The sequence below is a fragment of the Siphateles boraxobius genome, unplaced genomic scaffold (assembly GCF_051911475.1).
Source record: "Siphateles boraxobius isolate OS27281-9 unplaced genomic scaffold, OSU_SipBor_1 130, whole genome shotgun sequence".
Taxonomy (NCBI): domain Eukaryota; kingdom Metazoa; phylum Chordata; class Actinopteri; order Cypriniformes; family Leuciscidae; genus Siphateles; species Siphateles boraxobius.
The window spans coordinates 21,679,568-21,705,556 of NW_027508734.1; the positions used below are offsets into that span (position 1 = coordinate 21,679,568).

The 25,989-nt window shown below is 38.9% G+C and overlaps 1 protein-coding gene across 1 annotated transcript in view; it reads right to left on the bottom strand.

Annotated features, from left to right (window-relative positions):
* Positions 1–25,989, bottom strand: part of igdcc3 (immunoglobulin superfamily, DCC subclass, member 3) — a 74,837-nt gene that overhangs the window by 39,260 nt on the left and 9,588 nt on the right. The window contains exon 2 of the mRNA XM_077228672.1: positions 23,006–23,311. Within this exon, the coding sequence (XP_077084787.1) occupies positions 23,006–23,311 (306 nt within the window). The remainder of the gene's footprint in view (positions 1–23,005; positions 23,312–25,989) is intronic.

Sequence of the window (25,989 nt, forward strand, 5' to 3'; positions counted from 1 at the left end):
CACACTCCTCACCATCTGTCAGCCAAACAACCCGCTGAAAAGAGCCAAGAGTTGTGTAAGGCTAATGCAAAAAAAGAAGTGTATTACAATCTGTCCAAAGATAATCAAAAACATATCAAAAAATTCAATGCTTAGATTGTTTAAGGAAAAGAAAAGGCTATATGTGATTTGATTGAGAAGCTACAAAACTATAATCACCTAACAAATTTACTAAACTCTACAGGAAAAATTACAGTGAACTATATATTTTTTTTCTTTAATCTATGTGCTGATACTAGACCTACCTTTTATTTATGTGACTTAACTAATAAATCAAATCAATCAATCAATAAATAAGAAATAATAAATAAACAAGAAATAATCAGATAGGAATTTTGCAAAAATCAACACTAGCTAATTGCAATTCTGTCTTTCTATAGGCAAAACAGCATGATAGCATGAGAACGTAATAAAAAAAATACTGCCATTTGTTACAGCAGGGAATTTGATTCAACTGCAAAGTTTTAAAGGATCTGTATTGTGATAGCTCGGAATTCCCTATGAAGTAACATGCATACTGTATGTACAATATAGGATAGAAGTAAAGAGTGCATTACGAGAATTAAGCTTGCAAAACACACTTAAAAAGCACCTCCTTAAAATTATTGTTGAAAGTATGTTGACCACTTTAACTCATATACGAGTATAGTGACAGATAAAGGTAAGAGGAACAGAGCTGAGGCTGAGTTGAACCAGCTGACTATTTTCATGGTCGTTTGAACAATTTACTTCAGTCAGGTAATTTATTCCTCATCTTAGATTGTTCAAAGCCCACATCGATATTCATACCAGCCAATGGAACAAACAGTATACCTTGCAGCGTTATCATACAGTATGTCATAATAACAGTCAAGGCAAGAATGTGCAAGGTGTTTGTCAAGAATATCACAATTCAAACACATGCTTTTTTTCTTTGTACATTGCCTTTTAAATATTTTGACCACAATTAAACTATTCTGCAGCTTTTGTTCACCCACCTGCCCACTTGAATCTCTATTCTTGGTCACTGATTATATTCCATTTCTTTGTCATCAATAACCCACTGATTAACTAAAAAAAAATTTCTCTGTGTCTGCCATCGGACAGCTAGGTGGAATGCAAAATGCTGCTGTTTTACTTTAATTCGTTATAAATTTCTTGTGTGCAGCTCTCTCTGTCAGCCTTCTGCGGTTGAAAGAATCACATTCACTGCATGGGTTTCCAGCCCATGATGCAGCCAACAGTCTGGCTGACCTATCAGCCATGATTCATGCAGTGTGGCTGCTGAGATCAGCCCTGTCTGGTTGCCTGGCTGTAAGACTGAAAAAACTTGAAGAGAGGGCAACTTTCTGAGAAAAAAGAAATTAACATTTGAACTCTCTCTTGTGGAGTTAGAAATTAAAATATCCCCACATCACCACATTCCTTTCACCATACCTAGAGATTAGTATGGGGCACTTTCCATAAGATCATCTCTCAATGCAAATCAAACCAGCAATTAGCCTAACTGAAATAACAACATGCCAATCTCTAGGTATGGTGAAGGGTAAGTGATGATGTGGGGATATTTTAATTCCAAAGGCCAAGGGAACTTTATCAGGATGCATATTATCCTGGATCCATGAAACAACTGGCCTTTAAAAATAAAAATCTGCCTGCCTCAATGGAAATTTAACATGTCCTGACTTATGCAACCTGTATTTTAAGGAAGAAAATTTATTTACGATACATTATTCATTCACAAAGAAAATTGGTGTCCTTAAAGGTTGGATTTTTCCTCATTTTCTAATTAAGGCATTAAGATCAATTTCCAAAAGATGATTTTTTTATTCCTCTTTTCAGTCAACTTTAGCATGGGTGTGTTCACTTATGCTATCCACTGTAGTTGAAGTAATGTTGGTCAGCTTAAGCCTGGTTCACACAGCAGGATAATTAGGCAGATTTTAGCCCCGATTTACCCTTCCGACAATCTTAAGGATGCTCCGATTATTGCAAAATAATCTGATGAGATATTCCTGCCGTGTGTGGTGTGTTAAGAGTGCTCTCGTCTGCTCGGAAGGACGTCGGGACCACTCCGATCTCAAATCGGGGATATCCAACATGTTGGATTTTTTTGGCCCAATTTCTCCTCGTGTGTGATGCCCCCCGGGGACAAACGAGCACGCAGCCTGTGGACTGTGGCGTGCAGCCATTTAGAAAGCGAGGTGACGAGGCGCTGAGGAAGCACCAGGAAACAAAATCAAAACAGCCGTCCATGCTCGCGTTGTCTCCACTTCTTTGACCATTGCCTTTTCTTTTGTGAACCAGGCTTCATATCTGTAATAGTGGCCATACCTCTACTGAAGTAAACGTTAAGTTAAATTCAAGTGTAATGCAATTCCATGGGGACTGTATCAAAATACCTTTGATTGTGTAAACGTGAATGTGACCAATCTCAGGTATATAGCAATTACCTCTGTTTGATTACCAAAACTGAATGAGCTTGTGTACGTAAGGCCCAACAAACAACTATATACTGTATGTTTATGTGTGTGTGTATGTGTGTGTGTTTGTGTGTGTGTTTGTGTGTGTGTATGTGTGTGTGTTTGTGTGTGTGTGTGTATGTATACACCAAGATTTACATTAATTTTCTTTTCTTTGTCTTGGACACTTTTATTGGACAATGAACCTGATATTTTTGTTCTACCAGTTATGACGTAAAACAAAAATTAAAAAAAATTGATGTCTGGAGTGTCTCACCTGAATTTAAAAGAGGTAAATTGTCAGGTTCTGCACTGGAAAAAAAATTGGTGTAGAAACAATTTTCACCTCAGAAATTGCTAGTAAAATTTCACAGACTATAACAAAAAACAATTAGAAAAACTGAAAAATGATTTTCTTGTAAAACATACTCCAATAATGTTTTTTACAACTTAGAAAAAAAAATCACCAAAAGGAAAAGCAAAAAACACTCAAGTGTTAACTGGAATAACGCAAACACCACCACAACAGCCAGCCTTGGAATAGAGAAGAAATCAGAAAAAGAAACGGACAAACAGGCAGACACATAAGGGTTCAAAGACAAGAAGTATATGTATGTGTATGCTGAGATCCTGGCAACTCATCGCTGCATACAGGTCCATTTGTTGTGTGTCTGGCTTCGCATTCATCCCTTTCTTTGAGTCTTTGTACGATTACTCCTCCTGTCTCGAGAGACGTATTTGAGCAATTACAGTGTTATGATGAATAAAACAAAACTGATCAAACGCAGTCTAGCATGCACATCAAAAGTTGACTGGAGATTTGTACCTGAATGCCGTTGCCTAAATGGACCTAAATGCTGTTAAAAGGTCAAAATTCTTTAACAGTGCCTGGGTTGGCAAAGCAACACAAACACAAATCCATCTGCTCTGAACATGAAATAAAACATCCTAGACTGGAATGTGTACATGCATAGCTAAAGCCATATTATCAATGTGGCCTAGTCAACCATGAAAAAGCTGGAATACGAAGCTGCCTCGTTTTTGTTTTCCTGGAGACAGCTACCACTTGGGTCTTGGGGTTCCCTTCACGCTAGTAAACACATCTAGGGACTCACACGAGTACAAACCCAATGCCCGTTCACAGTCAAACACACGCATACACACTCACACACACCCTCGCCTGCTCTGTCAGCTGAACTGACAGCAGTAATGAGTTTCTTCTCCCCTCTTCTCTGCATAAGCCAACTGGCACCCACTCAAGGGAATTTTTCTGGCTGAATTGTGGCCATTAATCACAATCTAGGGCAAGGCAGTGGCATGAGAGTGTATGCGGCAAGCCCGGATACTTTTAACACTGACTAGAAACAGGGAGAATAGAGGAAGTGGTGTACCTAACAAATTCAGCCATTGGCTGTAGCTCAACAACAGGCGATAGTTTGTCACTATGAGCGCAATTACCGCAGGAAGAACGGCATCCCATCAATCACACTCAACAAGACGGACAGACATTCACCAGCTCCTCTGGGTCTCAACAAATGAAGGCAAAAATAAATAAAAACAAGTCACACATTCTAGAGTATAAAGCATTGATACACACACATACTGTATATGCACACCGTAAATCACATCCTCCACCTCCTCTATTAAAATGTAGATTTTGATTAATTAAAAATCTGGCATTGTAATGAAAAAGATTGAATTTGGCAAAAGATGTTATGATGGATTACAGAACCGTGTGGCGTGGAATGGGACCCTATTGTGTCACACACACACACACACACACACACACACACACACACACACACACACACACACACACACACACACACACACACACACACACACACACACACACACACACACACACACACACACACACACACACACACACCACTTTCTCGTGATGGAACGATGTGCGTCAGAGTGAGTGTCTGTGTGGGAGTGTGGAAAGTGGAAAGTTAAGGTGGCTGTGGAGACCATCCCACTATAGATCTTCCATCATCCAGAGACAGCTGGCAGTTGGATGCCCACTTCTCACTCTTTTCCTTTTATACTCCTCTTTATTTTTTTCTTCACTGGGGCCCCCAAATTGCCAGCTGACTAGAGTCACTAGGGAAATCACCTCAGGGTTGATGTGCAGGTCCCTGTGATGCACAGGCCCCACCCCTACAGCACACACTCTAATCCATATGAATTCATGCAAATACACACACACAAACTCAGCGTGGGGCTATAAGCCCTACCACGGTACTGTCCGCCTCGCTTCTGACAAATCACAAAGCAACCAGGGCTGAGAATGAGAATTATGACCCCAGACCCACAGCATTAATGCCTCCACTCATAACATCAATCTATGGACCTTTCCACTGCCACAGATAAAGAATCAATCATCACAACCTACAATCAATCACAGAAAACAATGAACTGCAAAGACAAAGAATCAGTCAAGCATAATAACACATCCTGTAAATTAATACAAGAACCCCCCCCCCCCCCCCCACAAAATTCAATCCATAATCAGTATATATATCATATTTTACAGTAAAAATATCAAATTACCTTTAAAATAAGTGATATTTATCTGTAAAACAATGGCATGACCTTTTTTCTCGTTTTTTTATAACTGTATTTTGTTTCGTTCCAATGACAGATTAAAAAAAACAACAATCTTTCATTAAAATCTGCATTTTTGTCCTGATCAGCCCAACAGGTGATGAGCATAGAATTTAGTCAGTTGCTTGCTTTCTATTGTTGTGGTGACACTGCATAGACAGAAAAGACTAACAGTTACATAGATAGAGTAGAGAGAGATAGACAGACAGACAAATAAAAAGATAGGTAGAGCAAAATAGATAGACAGACAGACAGATAAACAGAAGCTAGAACGACAGACAGAAAGATAGCCAGAGCGAGATGGATAGACAGAAAGACAGCTCTGAGCAATAGATACACAGACAGAAAGACAGATAGCTATAGTGATAGAAAGACAGACAGACAAAGACCGTTAGTCAGAGTAATAAATACATATAAAGACATAGCTAGAACGACAAACAGACAGACATAGACAGATAGACCAATAGATAGTTGTTTTTTTTAACAGCATCGAAACTGCTGTTTTATATGTTGTGCTGGTTTCTGATTATAGTGCTTTGGAATAACAGGTGTAATTGCACTCTGCAGGTCAGTTCAATTCTGAGGTAAATTTGCTCGTTATGTAGATGAAAATGTTAAGAGGCTCAGTGTGTAATTACAGATCTAACGTCTTGTGTGAACATCTGTTAGTGAAAGAGACTCCCCTTGAGCTCATGATGTCATTCTGTACCTACACTGTCCCTGAATCCAAACAAAACCACGTCCCACTTGAAGCAGTGACACTAATGACAGTGTTTCTGAGTGAGAGCTGCAGTCTCTTCTTTAATTCCATGGATCTACTACACGAGGTAGTAACATGCTTAGGCTTTTTCCTGCATTGCACAGTTTTCCTGAAGAAAACAGAATATTATTTGATGCAGTTTTTTCCCCTTGTGACTGTGTCATCATCTCCTGTTCTGTGCTGTTGGAAACAAACAAGTAAAGGCAGTCAAGCCTATCACCCCTCCCTTATATGAAAATCTTCCTCTTGATGTTTCCAAACAAGTGACACCAGCTGTAAAAGGTTAGATGTGCAAAGACATTAATCTCTGACATAAGGAAACATTCTCCCTATTGAGTTACCGCTGTGCAAAAAATGTGCTATACAAATAACCTTGCTTTGCCTAATTTTACCTTTGTATAATGTTGAGCGAGGTGATACCATTAGATTGTAATCAAATAATTCAAAAAATTATTAAACAATACTAATTTAAAGGAATAGTTCACTTCAACATAAAAATTCTGACATAATTTACTCACCCTCAAGTTGTTTGTCCTTATGAGTTTCTTTCTTCAGCTGAACCCAAAAGAAGATATTTTGAAGTCGGTAACCAGACAATTGATGAACCCCATTGACTTCCATAGTAGGAAAAACAAATACTATGGAAGTCAATGGAGTCCATCAACTGTTTGGTTACTGACATTCATCAAAATATCTTCTTTTGTGTTCAGCAAACGAAAGAAATTCAAACAGGTTTGAAACAACTTGATGGTGAGTAAATGACGACAGAATGTTCATTTGGAAGTGAACTAATCATTTAAGAGGCGATGCAGAATCACAGCAAATCTTTTTTTTACAAAAAAAGTACAAGGGAGTTTTCAAATCACTCTAAAAAAAGACTGACGAGCATTATGTTGGGTAATATCTTCCCATAAACTTGTCCACTTACAAATACCCAACATACAAGACAAGTGTTGTCATCTCTGCTGCAAATTCTAGCTTTCTTAAGGACACTTTTTGAAGGTCATATGGAGAAATTGTACAATTACAGAGGAGGGAGGCAGTCGTACACAGCAGCACTGACCTCCATTTCTTGCTTTCACTTTCTTCCTCTCTCTCAGCACTCAGTGTAAAAGTACTCAATTGCATTCGACACTGAAAAAGAGAAAGACGGTAACAAGCCCTTGACATGGAGAATGCTGTCCGCCTCGTGATCCAACAGCGGTGAATACAGACACTGAGGGTGTTTACATTAGTGTATTAATTTAGATCCATATTAGTGTGCTGTTGATAATGCAGTTACAAACAGACTTTTAACGATCAAAATATCTTTCAGAAGTGCATTCCTGCATCTTGAAAAATTGCAGTATGTGTGTGTGAGAGAGAGACAGTAGGGTGCCCTTGAAAGAGAGCTGATGGCTTCAGGGTTCTGGAATGAAACATTCCCTCCAGGTTCAAGGTTTAACCTTCACAGTGGCCAGGCCGAGCATAATCTGAGACTACCAACCCATGTTAGTTCACTAATTCATTACTTGCTCAGAGCAGGTTTTTTTTGTAACTGCAGAAAGTAATAGCTACTGTTGAGGCTGTATATTTAAAATTATCAACAACTAAAAAGTCAGTTTTTTTTAAAGAAATGAAATGCTTTGATTCAGCAAGGATGCATTTAATTGATCAAAAGTCACAGTAAAGACATTTACAATGTCATAAAAGTTTTCCATTTCAAATAAATGCTGTCCTTCTGAACTTTATATTCATTAAATAATCCTGGAAAAAATATCGGTTTCAACGTAAATAATAAGCAGCAAAGCTGTTTTGAACTGTGATAATGAGAAATGTTTCTTGAGCACCAAATTCAGCATATTAGAATGATTTCTGAAGGATCATGTGACACTGAAAACTGAAGAAATGGCTACTGAAAATTCAGCTTGGCAGTCACAGGAATAAATTACATTTTAAAATTGATGCAAATATAAAACTGCCATTTCAAAACTGTAACAATATTTTACAATATTACTGTTTTTCCTGTAATTTTGAAAAACCAAATGCAGTCTTGGTGAGCACAAGAAACTTAATACAAAAAAATGTTTTGCAAAAAAAATAAATCTTACCGGCCCCAAACATTTGAATGTGCACAACTTTTGAGTACTGAATAATATATTTAAAATCATTTCCCATTACTTAGACTTTTTACTGAGTTTGTTGCAATATATTCCGGGATTACTTTACACATGCAATGCCTTAGAATTTGGTGAATATAATTTGATCTGAAACACTCATATAATGCCCTAAAATGCTGTCTAGTTGTGCAATTTACTTGGGTTTGGAACAGAACCACAATGTCTTCAGCACAATAGTAAATGGCCAGGTCCCCTGCCATCTACAATTCATTCAGCACAGTGATCGGTCAGCTCATCCAGATTACCAATCTCCCAACACAAAGGGGGGGCATACTGTGCTAGCCTTCTCATTGAGAATTGAGACTTAGCCATAGTATTTAGGTAATTGTCATTTAGGCCTACACAGTATGTACTCACTTTCCACAGGATTTACAAGCCACCACAATTGTGCCCCTAAGCAAGACACTTAACTCAAAATTGCTCCAGCAGTATTGTCCCTGTAATGGATGTACTGTAATTCGGTTTAGATAAAAAAAAAACATTTGAAAGCGTCAGCTGAATGAGTACTTAGTACTTATGTGCTGCTTTAGTAAGAAAGTGCCAAGAATACAAATTCACTGGGTAAAAAGATTCACTGCAAGGACATCAATGTCATGAATGATGTGTGAATCATAAGCACTCCTAAAAAGTTAACTGTCACCATCCTTTCAGATGCACACCCTTGCATTATTAAGTGTAATTTTTAACCAGAAAATTTAGATTTCTCAGAAAAAGAGAAATGTATAAACACATTTCCCAGGATGTCATTACCTGCTGAATTGTAATTCAGTTCCTGTTATTCCAAATGAACTTCCAGTGGGGTGTGGCCAATTCAATTTAAATTCTAACATAATTGAAAGGGAGCCAGCTCTTTATTTCTCAATTTATTCCCAATCCTGGCCCACACACACACACACACACACGCACACGCACACGCACACGCACACGCACACGCACACGCACACGCACACGCACACGCACACGCGCACGCGCACACGCACACGCACACGCACACGCACACGCACACGCACACGCACACGCACACGCACACGCACACACAGTCCAGTTGAGACAGAAAACATGACACAGGGTAGCTTTTTCAGAATGACTTGCCAGCATGCAATCCAGACTTGTAATTGATTTCTGTGGAATTCCATCTTGGCCCCAGATGGCCCTCCCCAAATACAGCAGGCTGACTACCTTTTAACCCCATTCCCTTCATGTGCACTGTCCCCATATGAAAAAGAATCAAAGAGAAAAACACCCCTCACCAACAACACTTCACCATTTTTTTCCTTTCCAAACAAAGGCTGATGTTTGACTGTATAAATAATATGTATACAGTAGTCCAACAGATGTATGTAACATGCGCATAAAACACAGAGATAACGCAATTTACCATGGATTAACACTCTTAATAAAACTGTAAAACAAGGAGGGAAAACAATTCCAAGCGATTCAAAGAGGACAGTGATGTTATCTGACAGAGTCAGGGTGTTACGCCACCAGCGCTGCCGAGCAAGCAAATGCTTTGTGCGTGAAAAGGGATTTATTTGTGCCAGCCAAATGTTGAATCGCCTTGGAAAAACATTAAACCACTGAAACAGATCTCTTATGACAGCATGACAAATCAAAGCCTTTCTCAGGGTGTGAGAGCGTGTTAGAATCGCTGTGGTCTTTCACTGATTTCAGAACGCCTATGCTGATGTTAGGGGGGAAAGCCCAGCACAATGTCAGTGTTCAACCACCTTATTCATTCAAAGCCAAGGTCAATGTCGCTGGCCCCGAGGGGAGAGGAGGGGATGGGCGGCACAGGGAATGGAAGAGTGAAGGCGAGGGGGGAGATGAGAGGTGTTGGGAGGAAAGGACGAAAACAGGGAGGGGTATTCTGCCCCAGTGCACACACAGAGGTCACCATTCCCAGGCTGACCCCTCCCCCTCGCCATCCTACTGTGACCTATAACCCTGGCATCACTGAGAAAATGCAGAAAAAGACAGGGGGCGGGGAGGAAATTAAAAAAAGAGAGATGAGGCAGAAAAAATATGAACGCTATGTGGAGTGAGCGATGACAAAGGGAGGCCAGAGACAGGCAAGTCAGTCAGTCAGTGCAAAATAGAAACCTGGAAGCTGGTGGCCTTTAAAGGGGTAGTTCACCCAAAAATGAATTGTCTATTATCATTTGTTCACTCTCATGTTGTTCCAAACCTGTATGTGCAAACCTGACTTTCTTTCTTCTGTGTAACACAGTTTTGAAGAATGTTAATAACCAAAGAGTTTTGGTTACCATTGACTTCCATTATCCGGACAAAAAAAATACACTCTTTTATGTTCTACAGAGGAAGAAGAAAATGTATGGTAACAGAAACTGTTTTGATAAAACATTCTTTCAAAATATATTTGTGTGTGTGTGTATTTGTGTTCCACAGAAGTAAGAAAATAATACAGGTTTGGAACAACATGAGGGTGAGCAAATGATGACATTTTTTTGGGTGAACCATCCCTTCAATTAAAGCTTTGGGGCTTATCTAGAAGTTAGTTGACAAAATAGTTAAAACTGTTATGTTCGTCTAAATGTTCAATCTTTTTCTTTCAGGAAGATGGAGCAAAAATACTGATGACTCATTCTGCACTAGACAGAATTTTGTCTAATCAAATCCTCTACAATAAGAATGTTACTACCTCAACCCACCACTGTTTAGAAAGTTGCAATTTATTGTCTAATCATAGACTAGATTAGAATTCTGATTGGGCAAATCATCATTCATGGCTGCGACAAAACTAAAAAACCTATTGCAATATGTTTCAATATGTCAATTTCCATATGTCCTTTCCAAACTTCTTTAATTGAAAATACATCAACACAGCAATTTCAAGCTCCTCAGCCTATTTCATGAAATCTGCCCGCCAAATCACTTGGGAGACATTGACGTTTAAATAAAATGTACTAAATTACTAATGAGAAAGATGGATTTCTCCAAAACACCTCACAACAATCCCATCTAGAATCTCCAGAGAGAATGACAGCGAAGGCAAGAGTGATACAGGAGAAGATTAGTAAGATGTGACAGCGCCTCATGCCATTCTTCATCTGTTCCTCATCCGCATCTTCCTCTTGAGGTCCCATGATTTTCTGCCAATCTTCCAACAAGATGTCTGCCTTATGGGGGCAGACAGGAAGGGTTTTTTTTTATTGGTGGATGGCTCAGGGAGAGAGGTTTTTATTGGTGGATGGCTTGGGTCCTGTAAAGTGTGTTTAACAGGACTGGCTGGCTGTAAAGGTGCTGTTAAGTGTAGTGAAGCGCGGTGACGGGGCAGTGGATGTGAAGAGAAAGGGGACTTCTGGGAGGAGCTGGCACACACGCCACAGCACATAAACAAAAACGGGCAGACAAAAACATGGCCTCTGAGCAAACAGACAAGATGATACGAGATATTTCAGCGTATAAATGCAGGAACAAATGTAGAGACAAAAAGACAGATACACAAATAAAGAAATACACTACTGTTCAAAAGTTTGGGGTCAGTAAGATTTTGTTGAAAAAAATTAATACTTTTTATTCAGCAAGGACGCTTTAAATTGATTGTAACGGTATAGTTTTACACTGTTACCAAAAATGTTTATTTCAAATGAATGCTGTTCTTTTGAACATTTTATTTATCAAAGAATTCTGAAAATTAAGCAGCACAACTGTTTTCAACATTGATAATAATAATAAATGTTTAGAGCACCAAATCAGCATATTAGAATGATTATCTACATATTATAATATAAAATAAGGCAATATTATATTTAACAGCCATTAGCTTTATATATAGCCTAATAAATAATAAACTTGAAATACTCTTGTTCAGTCAAGTCTCTCTCTTCCTTAAAAATACACACACACGTCTGGTTTACTATCTTTGTGGGGACTTAATGGTTTTTATACTGTACAAACTGTATATTCTATCCCCTTACACTAACACTAACCCTACCCATCACAAACAACTGTCTGCATTTTTACATTTCCAAAAAAACTAATTGTGTGTGATTTATAAGCTTGTTTACCCATGGGGACCTCTATTTAGGTCCCCACAAGTTGAAGTATCCACCGGGATAGAAAAGCATGAAAAACAAAACAAAAAAAAACACACACACACACACACACACACACACACACACACACACACACACACACACACACACACACACACACACACACACACACACACACACACACACACACACACACACACACACACACACACACACACAAAGAGGTGCCCCATTATGGAAAAGCTGTCCAGCCTCACAATGATCTCTGACCTCCTGTTTGACCTTCCAGCCCTTGCCTTTAACCTCCATTACTGAGGAATTCTCTCGACGAGCCCTAAAGCCCACACTCTAAAACCAAGAAAAGAGTGATCACAGGACCTCTTTTTACTTGCTTGTTTGTGAAAAGCAGGGGTGGTCCTAAGACATCCGGACAGAATTTATTTACAACCCCTGCCCCTTGACGTGCCTCCAAATGAAGCTCCCTTCTTTACCAAGTGGAAAAATCCTCTTAACAATGGCCTTCAATTTTAAAGTGAACCTGAAGCCAGATGAGTGGAGCCTATATGGTCAAGGTTAAGGCCATTACCAGTCCTACAAAAAATAGTTAGTTCTGATTCTAGAACAGCCTATTGTACAACTGACTTGCATGTCATCTTAGCAGATTTCTAATTCTGTGTGTAACACTATCATGATTGGGGTTGGAGAAAATATTAGCAGTGAATTGCAGAATAGCGACCACTCAGAGCTGTGAAGAAATGAGGCAGTCTGAAGTTTGGAGTGTGAATGACAGCGGTTTTTCTTTCTTGCTTCAGACTGCCATTTATCATCAGCACGCCATCCAATCCAACTCACTGCTAGAATGACAGAATTGTTAAAAGTCTGAGAAGAAAGGGAGAGGGGAGGCAGAGTAAGAGAGACTTGAAAACAGGGCAAGAATGTGAAAGACTGCAAAAGAACAGAAACAGGAATGTGGCAACACTCTAAGGTAAGAGTCAAGAAAGGGATATAAACCATGGGAGAAATGGAAATAGTAAGAAACAGAACATGAGAAGTAGAGAGTGACAGACAGACATGAATGATACATGTGAGGAAGGCTGCCACACCGACACACAGCAGCTTATGTTTATGGGACAGCTGCTTCTTCTCTCCCCTCTGCCAGTTTTAAGAGTGTGTGAATTTCAGATGTACCCATTTCCTTTTCTGGCTGTGAGCCTGCTCTCCACTCACCTCACAGCCCATTCAAGCCATGCCAACAAAAAGAGAGAGGCTCTTTGCAAGTGTAGGGGCTGGATTAGATTATGATGCTAACAGGCAAATGCATGTGGAACAGAGGAATCTAAAAATGGGAATCATTTCCTTTTACCTTAAGTTATTGACCTTGCTGGAAAGCTGCCCAATACATGAGGGAATAAATATGTTGACTTACTCAAGGAAAGCAATACATCCCTAAATGAGTATGATCTGCACGAAACTGGAATGGCTTTCAAATAGGTTAAAACATTGCAAAATTGCATCTTAAGGGGAACAACAGCTTGTCAGTTGGACAGTACTCTCAAAGGAAAACTTTGTATTACTAAAAGTTGCATATTATTACCTTAGAGTAGTAATATATACCCTAAAGGCTACAAGTATGTATACAACCTTTAAGGGGTAAATAAGGTACAAAGTTGTCCCTATAAAGGTAAATGCTGTTGTTCCACTAAAGGTAACATTTTTGTAATTTTTTTCCTGAGTGTAAAAAGACAGAAGTTGAGTTTTCATTTAGCCATTTTATGCAAGTTTTGGATTTTGCATGCAAAATGTTGGATGGAAACCCCAAAGACGCAAATATAAATTCCAAAATGTCCCTAAAAAAATATATGGTGGATTAATTTCTTTATGTCTAAAAGACATTATTATAAAATACAAATGGAAACACATTTACAGAACCAAATATATACCAACATGTGCATCAAAAAAGGTGCAACAAATAAAGTTAATGTGAAAAAGTTATTTAATTATTTTTTTAGATCAAATAATTTTTTAGCGATTTTTGCCTTTATTATGAAAGGACGCTTTATTATGACAGGACAGTATAGAGTGGACAGGAAGCGAGGTGGGAGAGAGAGATGGGGACGGGATCGGGAAAGGTCCGCGAGCCGGGACTCAAACTCAGGTCGCCCGAAGCGCAACGGCACGACATGTCGGCACACTGTCCATGAGGCCATCGGAACTGACAATTTATTTTATTTTTGTTGACAGTCTTCTCCCATCTGTGGTTTCTGAAATCTGTTCTCAAACATCAAAAGCAGTCAAGTTACAACTACTGCACTCCCCATAGTATTAATATGTTACTTGAGGTTCAAAGGGGCCAAAACTGATAGAAAACCCTCAAGCGAGAGAAAACACTCGAGCTCCCCTCGAGATTTAAGCGAGATACATGTGCTACAAGATTGCAAAATGATGGTCTATTTCCCTGATCCCTTCTCGTGTGTCATTTTATTTAGAGTGGAGCATACAAATAACTGTTAAAACACTTTCTCCAGAGAAGATGAGAAGAGCGAGGTGTTGAATTTCTTGATGGGCCATCTCTAGTGAATTACATTCTGAGGCATAATGGCAGATGCTACAGGGTCCCTGGACTGATCCCATTATATATTGACTCTAATTTTAGCCCTCTCTTATTTAATCACTCACTCTTCCATATCTCACCTTTCCTCCATACAAGTGTTTTTGCTCATCTCACAAGGCAGTAACGTTAAACGTTAAAACTAAGGTTTATCTTGCACTAAGGACATAACCACCATGGTTATAAAACCATAACCACCCCTTACATTCTGATCTGCAGAAATGCGTGGGGCCCCTTTCCACAACACTATTAAGCAGTACAATTTTATTTGATTGCCAAATCAGTATATCAAAATTATTTATGAAGGATCATGTAACACTAAAGATTGGCATAATGGCTGCTGAAAATTTAGCGTTGCCATCACAAGAATAAATTATATTAAACATATATATATATATATATATATATATATATATATATATATATATATTAAAAATAAAATATATTAAATTAGAAAACAGTTATTTGAAATTGTAATAATATTTCATAACAGCCTTTGTGAGCATTAGATAATTTTTAAAAAATAAAAGAGAAAAAAAAAGAAATGTTACTGAACCCACATTTTTGAGCAGCACCGGTAGTCTTTTTGCCTGTTTTTTTCTTCGTTTTTATACTTTATCTATTTATATCTTTCTCTTACACACACGATCTGTGGTATCATTTATGTCTCTATCACAAATAGTGTGGGTTGGGTTTTATTCATAGTTTTGTGAAGATCCCCCACCATAAGTATGAGCTATACTTGGCTATATAGCCAAAACCACAACAAAAGTGAAAAGACAAATGCTGATTCAATAATATTCTTCAGCACCTCACATACAGTATATCGGACATCCAACCCCACCACACAAAAAAGCATTAAGTGTCCTCTAATTTAGGCCTGTGAATTACCCACCATCCTTCACTTTCTCTTTCTCTCTTAATTAGGGCTCTCTTCCTCTCAAGCACTTTCCCTCTTTCTCCCTTCTTCTCCATGCCCCATTGTGAAGCAGTCCTGACCTGAAAGCATGTGTCATTGAGCTCCATGTCAGTGGGGTGCGGTTGGGCTTCTGTACAGGAGAGGGGGGGCTTGTGGGATTGCGGGGTTGGGTGGGAGGAGCTTGGCTACTGGACAAAGGAGAGAGGTAGGACACGTATTGTTGAGTGGTGGAGTGGAAAGCCAGTTGAGAGGGAGAACGTGGAAGGGCTGAAATCCAGAGAAAGTGCGGGCCCCTTCCTCCCCATTACCCTGTACGACAGCCCTATAACTTCCTCTGCTTTGATGGTTATGTGTCAACACATCCTCCCCTCCGGTTTGACCAACAAAACAGCTCTCATTCAACATCCAGGATTAGTTGACACACGACGGCTAGCAAAAATGTCAAATCAGATTGGAAATGTCTGAAGGGAAGCTCATAAGAATTATTTTTATAGGAGCTTCCTGCTTCTCGTTCATTCTCCCATGCTCTTTACAATCCACCTTTTTATCGCTCTCGCATTCATCTGTCAGGGTGACGGTACCCCAGGCGGTACCAAATCATAAAGTGTGCTGAACTGCAGAGAGCTACATATATGTGAATATGTAGCAATCTGTTTGTGTTTATTTTCAGTTCCCTCTTCAGTCGTCCCTGGTCTCATCTCTTCTTTCAGTTTAGCCTTTCCATTTTAATTCAAGCAAATCCCATCTAGAGTCAACAGGGTCAATTACAGCCCAAGAGGGCTATATGAGAGGGTGAGAAAAAATAAATTAATACTTAAAGCCTATACTCTTTAACAATTGACGCTTAAGAAAAGAAAAAAAGTGCATGCGTTCCGATTGATCCAGGAGAGCTGTTTGCTAATGGGTGGGGGCTTTTATGATCAGTTGCTTGGTGAAAGGCTCAAGAGGAGGGCAGGAAGCAGGAATAAACTGTGCGTCACAATCCACTGTACCGTTTCCATCATTCATTCAAACTTTGAAAAGCTTCCTGAGGCCCAGCTAATGAGGATCCACACAAAAAAAGGAAGAAAGAAAGACAGAGAAAAGGGAGAAGATGGAGAAAAAGAGGCAACGAAGCCATCAAAGACGAAACATTTACAAAAATAAGTGTTTCCTGAAAGGGCCATGTGATTGAGAGCGACGACGGGAGCTCAGCACCCGACTGTGTGCTCACAGAAACGGTCGACAAGCGAAAAGGGGAACCGTAATTTATGGAAAGAGTGGCCGTTTTGGGGGCGGAAGGGATCTTTTTCTGAGGGGGGGTTGTAAAGAACCTCGCTAATCACACCCTCTTTTGCGATGGCAGAGTTCTCTGTTCACGGCAGTGGGCCGAAATTACCCCAAAGTGCAAATTGTGCCGGTGTCTCGAAAAATGTGCACCAAACCAGAAAAGACACAAAAACACGGGCGAAAAAAAAGAAGTCCTTTGATCAGTTTGAGGACTGAGGAGCAGATCTATGTCACCTCACTTAGCAGGAGAAAGGGCTCTGCTAACAGCCTGTGCAACACTGGTGGCGTCTAAAAGCATGAAAGAGCGCTGTAATGGGTGGAAAGCCTCTTGTATGCTAAAGCAGCCCGACTGGTGGTTGGCCATTACACATCTCCCTCTTTTTATTAGACCCAATGTGCTTGCTATACAAACAGCCTGCCTGGGGTAGCACAAACAAAGCCCCTTGGCAGCAAACAACCAGGTACATTTATCTAATTTCTACAGTAAACGTCAAATTGAGAGAGGGGAAGTTAATATACTGCAACATTTGAAAAGACTATTGATAAGAGTTTTCTTAATATACATTGCACACAGTCACATTAAATCTCTTACTCTCCATCCTGTTATCACCTTCCCCTCTCCTAGGTGTCTCTAATAATTTGCTATCTTCAACAGGGAAATGAGTTTGTGCCTATAACACACACGATTATGAGGAGTGTTTCCTTCGCCACTATTCAATCTGCAGCGCAACAGTGAAAGATATCACATTTCAGTCGAGCATTGCAGTCTGATTTGAATGTGGTGAGATAAAAGACGGTGTACTGTGAATAAAAAATACCAAGACATGCTGTTCTATAGCATCGTTTTCACTGCCAGCACTCGATAACAGACATACAGTGGAACAAATGACATTTTATGAATCGCACAAAAAAAAAATCCACACAAGTTATTGATTTGAACCCATCTGATGAACTGAATGAACTCACAGAATCTGTCAGAGCACCTACTGCACTAGGAAGTATTGGCTTGCTTTACAAAGACTTATCACAGCACATTCAGATCATCATAGCAGTGATGTAATGGAAGTAGTAACAGATCTTCTTTATCTTCTGAGTGCAACGGATTATCGAAAAAGAACAAACTGTAGGAAAGGGACTTGGTTCACACCATTGGTTATTAATTGGATGGAAGCAGATCAGCTGAATGTGAGTTTACAGTCACATGCAAGAAAGGGGTGGGGTTTATGCAGACTAAATGATTGGAGTAGTCGGGCATACATCACCAGAGAGAAGAAGATGACAAAAAATTTTTTGTTAACCAGAGGCCAGGTACATAAACATAGCCACTATGTTACTGTGTCATAACGACTAGTCTGACCTAGCAGTTAGTTAGGGGTATAACCAGTTTTACTTACCTTTTTATGTAACTGACTTTTAAAAGTTATGAAGAAAATTAGATGACTATCTTGCAAGACTAGTCTAAGCGGTTTATGCAACCGGACAGAGGGTGCACCGTACAGCTATAAAGCACAATCCAACACTATAAAACCAAACACAATGTGATGAAGATGTCCTAAATGTCAGCATGAAACAAAATTTCCCTACTGCATGTTTATTAGTACCACAAACAGACAGAGCAAGACAAAATAAGATGGAGAACAACATAAAACAAAAGGCCAGAATGAAGAAAAACACAACTTAATGACTTCAAATACGACTATGGATTTTGCCTCATGTCATAATATGAAACCCAAGGCAGTCTGTAAAGAAAAAAAAAGAAAAAAAACAAACATGTAATGACTTGAAGATCAAACTCCACCACCAGCAGGACATGTGTAGGAACTATTAGCATCTCATTGATTGTAGCTGACGGCCTAAGTGAAGTCTGCTCACACACATGTACCAATGTAAAATGAGAGAACGGCATTTCAGCTGTGTGAGAGTTGCCCTGCAGATAGAAGAGTGTGAATCCAGTTGGCCATTAAGACTGTTCTTCCTTTATCCTGTACACTTCTAAAGATTCATGGATAAAGAGGCCATGCCCTGAGCGCTGGTACCATGATACGCTAGACACTCATCATTCATTTTGAAATCAAGCAAGCACACACACTCTCTCTCACCTACATCACTTAAATATATCACAGGTCAGACAATAAAAGGAAAATGTAGAAAGACTCAAAGAGTGGTCACACGCTTCATTATAATGGAGCCCACTGTCAATGCTCAAGCTTTCAGTGCAGGGATCAAAGGTCACTAAGAGACCTTCGAATCAGTTGTGATCCAACAGCTCTGATCAATATGAACCAAAGCTGGGGCCATCCATTACACACAAGCTGACAAGCAGGAAGTGTGCGCCCAGACTATTATTACTGGAGGATGTGCTAAGATGTGCACAGGTTGCTTATGGGGTTTGAACAGGAAAGGAAAGAATAGTTGGACTTGAGTGCTGTTACATAGCATACACTTAGCCAACTCTTCAGAAATACTGTCTCAGGGTCTATGAATGAATCATATTGTACCATGTTTTTTGGGATTTTTTTTGACATGACACAATGATATTTTCCATGTACTGAGATATAACGTTTTTGGCCATTTACCATGTAAAATCACGGTATTCTTCAAAGCACCCTGGAGTTTTTACAATTTGAGTTGTAAAATTTTTACACTAAAGTTTCTTGTCACAGATTGTCTCTGACTTTTAAAGTCGGAATGAAATGAAAATTCATCCTATCTATCTTCTAAATGCATGTTATGGATCTTATTGTGAACAATTCACCCATTCACGTTTCATAGTTTTGACTTTGTAATTTTGAATGATCTTTCAGTGAAACTACAGACTTCTCTCTGAAGTTGACTTCTTCTACATCTCCTTTCTCTCAAGCCCTGTTCCTTTTTTACAATCGACTGCAAGCTCACATTCAGATCTGCCTTCATCCAATCAACAACCAACCCCATATTTTTTGATAATCCATTTCACTCAGATGTACTTCACAATACATAAGAAAAAAAAGTGCACATTAATCTTTTAATCGCCATGTGCTCTATTATTTAAACTTTTTTTTTCCTTCGCACGCAGCACCTTTACTCAAAGCGAAAGTAAACACTGAGCTTGATCCTGAGAGACTTTATCAGCTGTCATTTCTTTTTAAATGTGCCATTCACACCTTCAAATTTCATGCAGCTCTGTTTAAATGTATTGCAGCACATTATTCCATATTTAAATCCCACTATGTGCTCATTTTGTGTGTACCCAGACCTGATGGTAAAGTATATTGATGGAGCCTATAGCTAGCTAATGCATTACATCAATCTTTTTATGAAAATAATAAAAGAAAACATTCTGCCACATAACATTACGCTTTTATCTGAGTGCTTTTCAGTATGCTTGTCCACCCAGCTTTGTTCGCCAATCATTTAGTCCAACAATAGATCTTCATCTGCTATGCTATTAGATTTGAATCCCACTCTATCTCCCAGCTATTGTTCACCCACAATTTATGCAGAAAGCAGACATATTCCTTTCTGGCCCTGATGAGAAATCGAAAAAGGTGCTAAAAAGTAACTATGCGCTGACCTTTACCAATCAGCATCCTAGAGAGTGTGGGTTTAAAGGTTCCCCAGTCCAGTGAGCCGAGATGACTGTTCCCTGTGGCGTGGCAGAGGCAGTGTAACTTCAGAGGCCAGTCACTAACCACTGGCCCACTGGGAGCGGAGCCAGAGTATGTACCACAACACAGCAGTGCACCGTCTACACACAGTGTGTCAGTCTCACTTCACCGTGTGTGTGCAAATGCACAAGTCAACGATCTTCACATCACACACACCTCACTGCAAGGCCAACAAATGGACTGCTGTGTTCAGATATGGCACAGCATGGGCTGCCCCATATGTATGTGTGTGTGTCTGCGCGTATGTGTAACAAGACCGCAGGCAGAGATGTCTTTCTGTGTCAAACAATGCGGCCACAGAGCTATATGTCAGCAGACACTGTTTTGCTTTACGGAGGCAGAATCAATTGCAAACGTATGATGCGGTCAATAAAAAGATGTTAAATTGGGCATGTCATCACTGACCACACTGTATTAAACACAGAGCTCAATATCTATACAAACTGTCCATTCAGACCATGTATGCTATGGATTCATGTGTATTCTTTATGTACACATACTGGCAATAAAGCAGAATCAAGACCAATAAATGGAATGCACCCTTTTTAAAATGACTAAATTACAATTCTAAATAATATAATATAATATAATATAATATAATATAATATAATATAATATAATATAATATAATAACTCCTTTGTGTTATTAAATATACTATAAATGTATATCTACATTAATATAAATTCATGCAATGGTATATATTATATATTTATATTTAAATAAATAAATAAAAATCAATATTTTATGATAAAATAAAGTAATGACACTTTAGCTTTGAGAAACAATTCAAACATTTCCTGCTTCTCTCCAAAGTTAATCTTATGAGTGTAAGCTAACAGGTTACTGTGAGTCTTGATTGTTTGAAGTTGAAGAGAAAGGATCTGATTTTTAAAAGCGTAATCCTTCTGAAGCACCATATAATAACAGCAAGAGACCCTGAATTTCTCACATCATCACTAAAGCACACTTTCACATTAGCACTGCAGTGCGCTTTCAAATTAACACTCGCCTGACATCCATTTAATGACCAACTCTGCTCTCCCCTCGGCTACTATTTACAACTATGGCATCACAACTACCTCCTGCTAACCGCTAAAGAGAGCATAAAGAACCCTCCATAAGGCCCTTCTGTTTTATTTCTTATTATGCCCTTTATATTTACCCAGCATCTATATGAAAAGATCAAACGCATTTTGGACGACATGAGACCGGACAAATCATAATAAGTCATCTTTAGTTGACTTAAAATCCAATCATAAGCACAATACAGTAACAAAGCTTCAGCATTGGACGGGAACAAGGCCCGATTCATACGGGGCCATGGTGGGTATGGGCGACTAGAAAAGCAAATTTAGCCTTGGTGCCTGTGACCAGCAAGAGGGCGAACAACAGCACTCCAGATTATTGTGACACCGACAAAAGCAGAGGGAAAGAAGCACAGCATGGCCGGGTTTAATAGTTAAGTTCAATACAAGAGCCAGAGATTTAGTAATATAAATCACAACACAAGCACAACTGGGAGCACCACAGCAGCGGACAAAAGGCAGACTGGATCCTACAAGCCAATTTATCTTCAGAAATAGAAGGAGCCCATTGTCCATATATCAAATGGCCTGTCCCAGCCCCCTGCGTCCCTCATGTTCAGTTCATCCAAAGTTAATGTAGCTTGAGTCTACACCACGCCGTGCTCTAACACTGTGTGCACTGTGAAAGACTCTGCAAATGAGCTGGCAGTGGCTTCTATCAAACTCACTTTCACTTCTCGGGACAATCTAACAGCACCAATATCTGCTGGCAGTGGTGTATCTTGACATTTTTCACAGTGGTGGTCCATTTGGAGTGGAGACACTTTCAAGAGTGGCATGAAAAATAACCTGCCTTCCCTGATGATGATGATGATAAAAATAATAATACTTTAGCTTATAATGTGTTTTTATTACACCCAACAAATATAATATAATATAATATAATATAATATAATATAATATAATATAATATAATATAATGTAATATAATATAATATAATATAATATAATATAATATAATATAATAGCAAGTAGGGTGGGGCGAGTGCTAATGAGAGTATGAGACCGGTCTCGAGTTTCACGGAGGAGCTCTGGAAGGATAAAAGGAGAAGTGACGACAGTGCAAGATGAGAGAGGACCAGGCCTGGACTTTATTCTGTATTTTATTATGTTTATATGCGGCAGTCTTCTGTGAGTGGCTGCCGCTTTACGGTTTTGTTGTTTGTTTATTTTATGATTCAACTTTATGTTGATCGTTTGCCAGTTCCCACCTCCTTCTTGCATGAGCCTTGAACACGTTACAATAATATAATATAATATAATATAATATAATATAATATAATATAATATAATATAATAATTGTATACAGTTAAAAAGTTTTTTCTTTTTACCTTTTCAAGTATTTGCCTTTAAAAAATCCTTGAAAAAAACAAACAGGTGGGATTAGCAGAGTGTGAAGTGAACAAGGTCTTATCTCTCAATTTCAACACACTGAAATGCTACTTACTAGCAGCCTGCACTCTGGCTTTGCGGCTCAAGACAAGCCCAAAAAAATTTTGGGCTATGCACTCATAGTCTCCCTCATCAGACGAGCCATCAGACTTGGTCTTCTGGAAGTGGCCAATCAGAAGCGAGCCATTAGCAAACATGACGTAGTTTTGGTCCTCCACAATCAGCGCTCCGTTGCGTCTCCACTGTGTGGTGATGGGTGGGAACCCCTCCACCTGACAGTGCAGCATCAGAGGTTGTTCCTGAACAGCGATGATGTCACTGGGCTCCAGCGTGAATGACAGCTCGGCCCCGGAGGTGATACCTAGTAGGCACAAACATACACAAAGATTAAAAACTGAACTATAGACAATACAAATGGAAAGGCTTTATTCAGAGGGCTTTGCTCAGAGTATTACAATTTAAACCAATGGAATCAAATGCTCAAGGTAACACTTATGGGCTATATAATTAAGTAATGTCGACTAAATGGACTAAAATTCTCTATAATATTTAAACACACAATACCATTAAATTGTGTGGGGTATGATTTTTTTTCTTTTCTTTTTTGAAAGAACCACTTGTTCCAAATGCTCACTAAAGCTCCATTTATTTGATCTAAAATACAGCAAAACTGTCAAATATTATTACAAATTGAAATAACTGTTTTATATTTGAATATATTCTAAATTGTAATTTATGCTCGTGATTGCAAAGCTGGATTTTCTTTATTCAGGATTCTTTGATGAACAGAAATTTCAAAACAACAGCATTTAATTGAAATAGATTTTTTTTGTAACAACGTATAAGTCTTTACTGTCATTTTGATTCATTTAATGCATCCTTGCTGAATAAAAGTAATCATTTTTTTTCTTTTTTACTGAGCCGCAAACATATGAGTGGTATGTGAAACACTTGCATTATCTATTATAAAAGCTGCTATTTAGGAACAGATAGAGGAGGGAGGAACATTTCCGTTAATCACTCAAAGTTGGCATGATTATCTGCTGATGTCAATTTAAAAATGGCCAAGTAAAAGTCAATTAATCTGCCTGGCAGATATACATCAGTGTAGAGAATGGGAATAAATGGCTCAGTGCCGTGAATGTGCAGTGAATTTGATGGATAGTCATAGATCAGTAGTGTACTGAATTTTAAAATGTCTCTTTGATTTGAACTGAATGCAATTCACAGGCAAATGTGTGCACGTTACTGTGAAAAGCTAGTGTACTATTTGCAAGGGTCTGTCATTATTTTCCTATAGGGTCGTGAGGATGCTGGAGCCTATCCCAGCAGCTCATACTACGGGCAGAGAAACACTCTGGAAAAATGGTCAGTCCATCACGGCATAACATTTGTATTTAGTGTAATTTAAAAGAGAAAGAAAGTGAGAACTGGGACTTATTATTTCAACATCAACAGCAAAATATACACCACCACTTTTCTTTCTTTTTTTTTGATTTTTTGAATCAAGTGAATTATTTCTGGGTTCAACTACACTCAGACCCTGCTTGGCTCCTCATCATACTGTATGTTCTGTTTTGGATGCTGATGAGATGGTTCGCCTCTAACAGGCTGGTAAATTAGCTTACACTACCGACCTTGGCAACTAAGAAGAACCATGAAAGTAGAATAGTCTAACTGAACTTGATAGTCAAAGTTCACCAGCAAAGTTTTTCTAGCTCATCAGCCAGACCAGCATCAAATCAGCACTAAGCAACATACAGTAAGATGGTGTTTTATAGATAGAAACCACAGCAGAAGAGATTTAGGACATATTGGAGAGGAATAGAAAAGGAGATTTAAAGAAACTTTCCTGTTGTTATCTAACATCTTTAGATTAAGTTTGTATCTACACTTCCAGAAAAAAAAAAAAAAAAAAAAAAAAAACCTTCCACACTAAAGGCCCATTCACACCAAGAACGATAACTATGATAACTGTATTAGTGTCAACCAGCGCACAATTACATTCCGTTTATTTTAAGCATGCACTTTTCTGATTGGCTGTCAATGTTTTTATCATTCATCAGCTGGAAAAAAAACGTTCAGAAAATGATTCCAATTTCCAATATAGTTATAGTTACGGTGTACTGTAGACACTGCTATTATATAAATTTTAGAACTCTTTTTAAAACTATATCTTTATCGTTATCATCCTTGGATGTGAAAGTGCCTTAAGTCTCTCTAAATGTTCCCTTTTAATGATAATGTCCTCCAGCAGATCAGTGACACCCACAACAAACGAGGGACAAAGAATAAATAGCAGTCTGCCCTGACTTAGCGTGATAAAAAGGAGAGCTTAGCGGACTCTCTTGTGCTCAGGACTGAAGGTATCAGGTTTCAGTCACTGATGGGCTAAGCAGTAGCAGCCTCTGCCTGCGGCTCAGGAATCCATCTGAAGTTCGGCAGGCGGGGGGGGGGCACAGCTCGACACCAACTCTGGCATCATCGCTCAAATTCCAACCCCAAAATATACCCCTTTAGGTACAGCCATGGAATGCACTGACTCGCTCGTCCCTGCAGATCACATGACAAATAAATGAAGAGGGAAAGACAGAAAAACAGCTTCTCATTATGTTACTAAAGTGGGCTAATGGGCTTGAGTTATCTCTCCAGGTCTTTCTTATCTCGCTGCTGTTCCTGCTCCATTCGTGAAACAAGAATCAAGCTCTTCTGTCAATTGCCCGGTTTTATTAATGGACAAAGCTTTCTTCTCTGACTTCTAACAAGGTTTTATTGCAGCTCCAGCAGAGCGTTACTCTCAGGGTTACACACAGTCCCCAGAGCAACTGAAAACTTCTCACTAGGTTCTTAGCAATATAATTGTTCAAATCTTCTCTTTCCTTCCCTTCATTGATAAAACACCAGGATTGTACAGCATAATGTTTAGATTTTTTTTAGTTTTAATGTTGATTTCACTCATGGATAACTTACAACTTGAATTCTACAATAATTCAAGTGTTGATATATTAGTATATAAATACTGCAGTGTGATCCGATGCT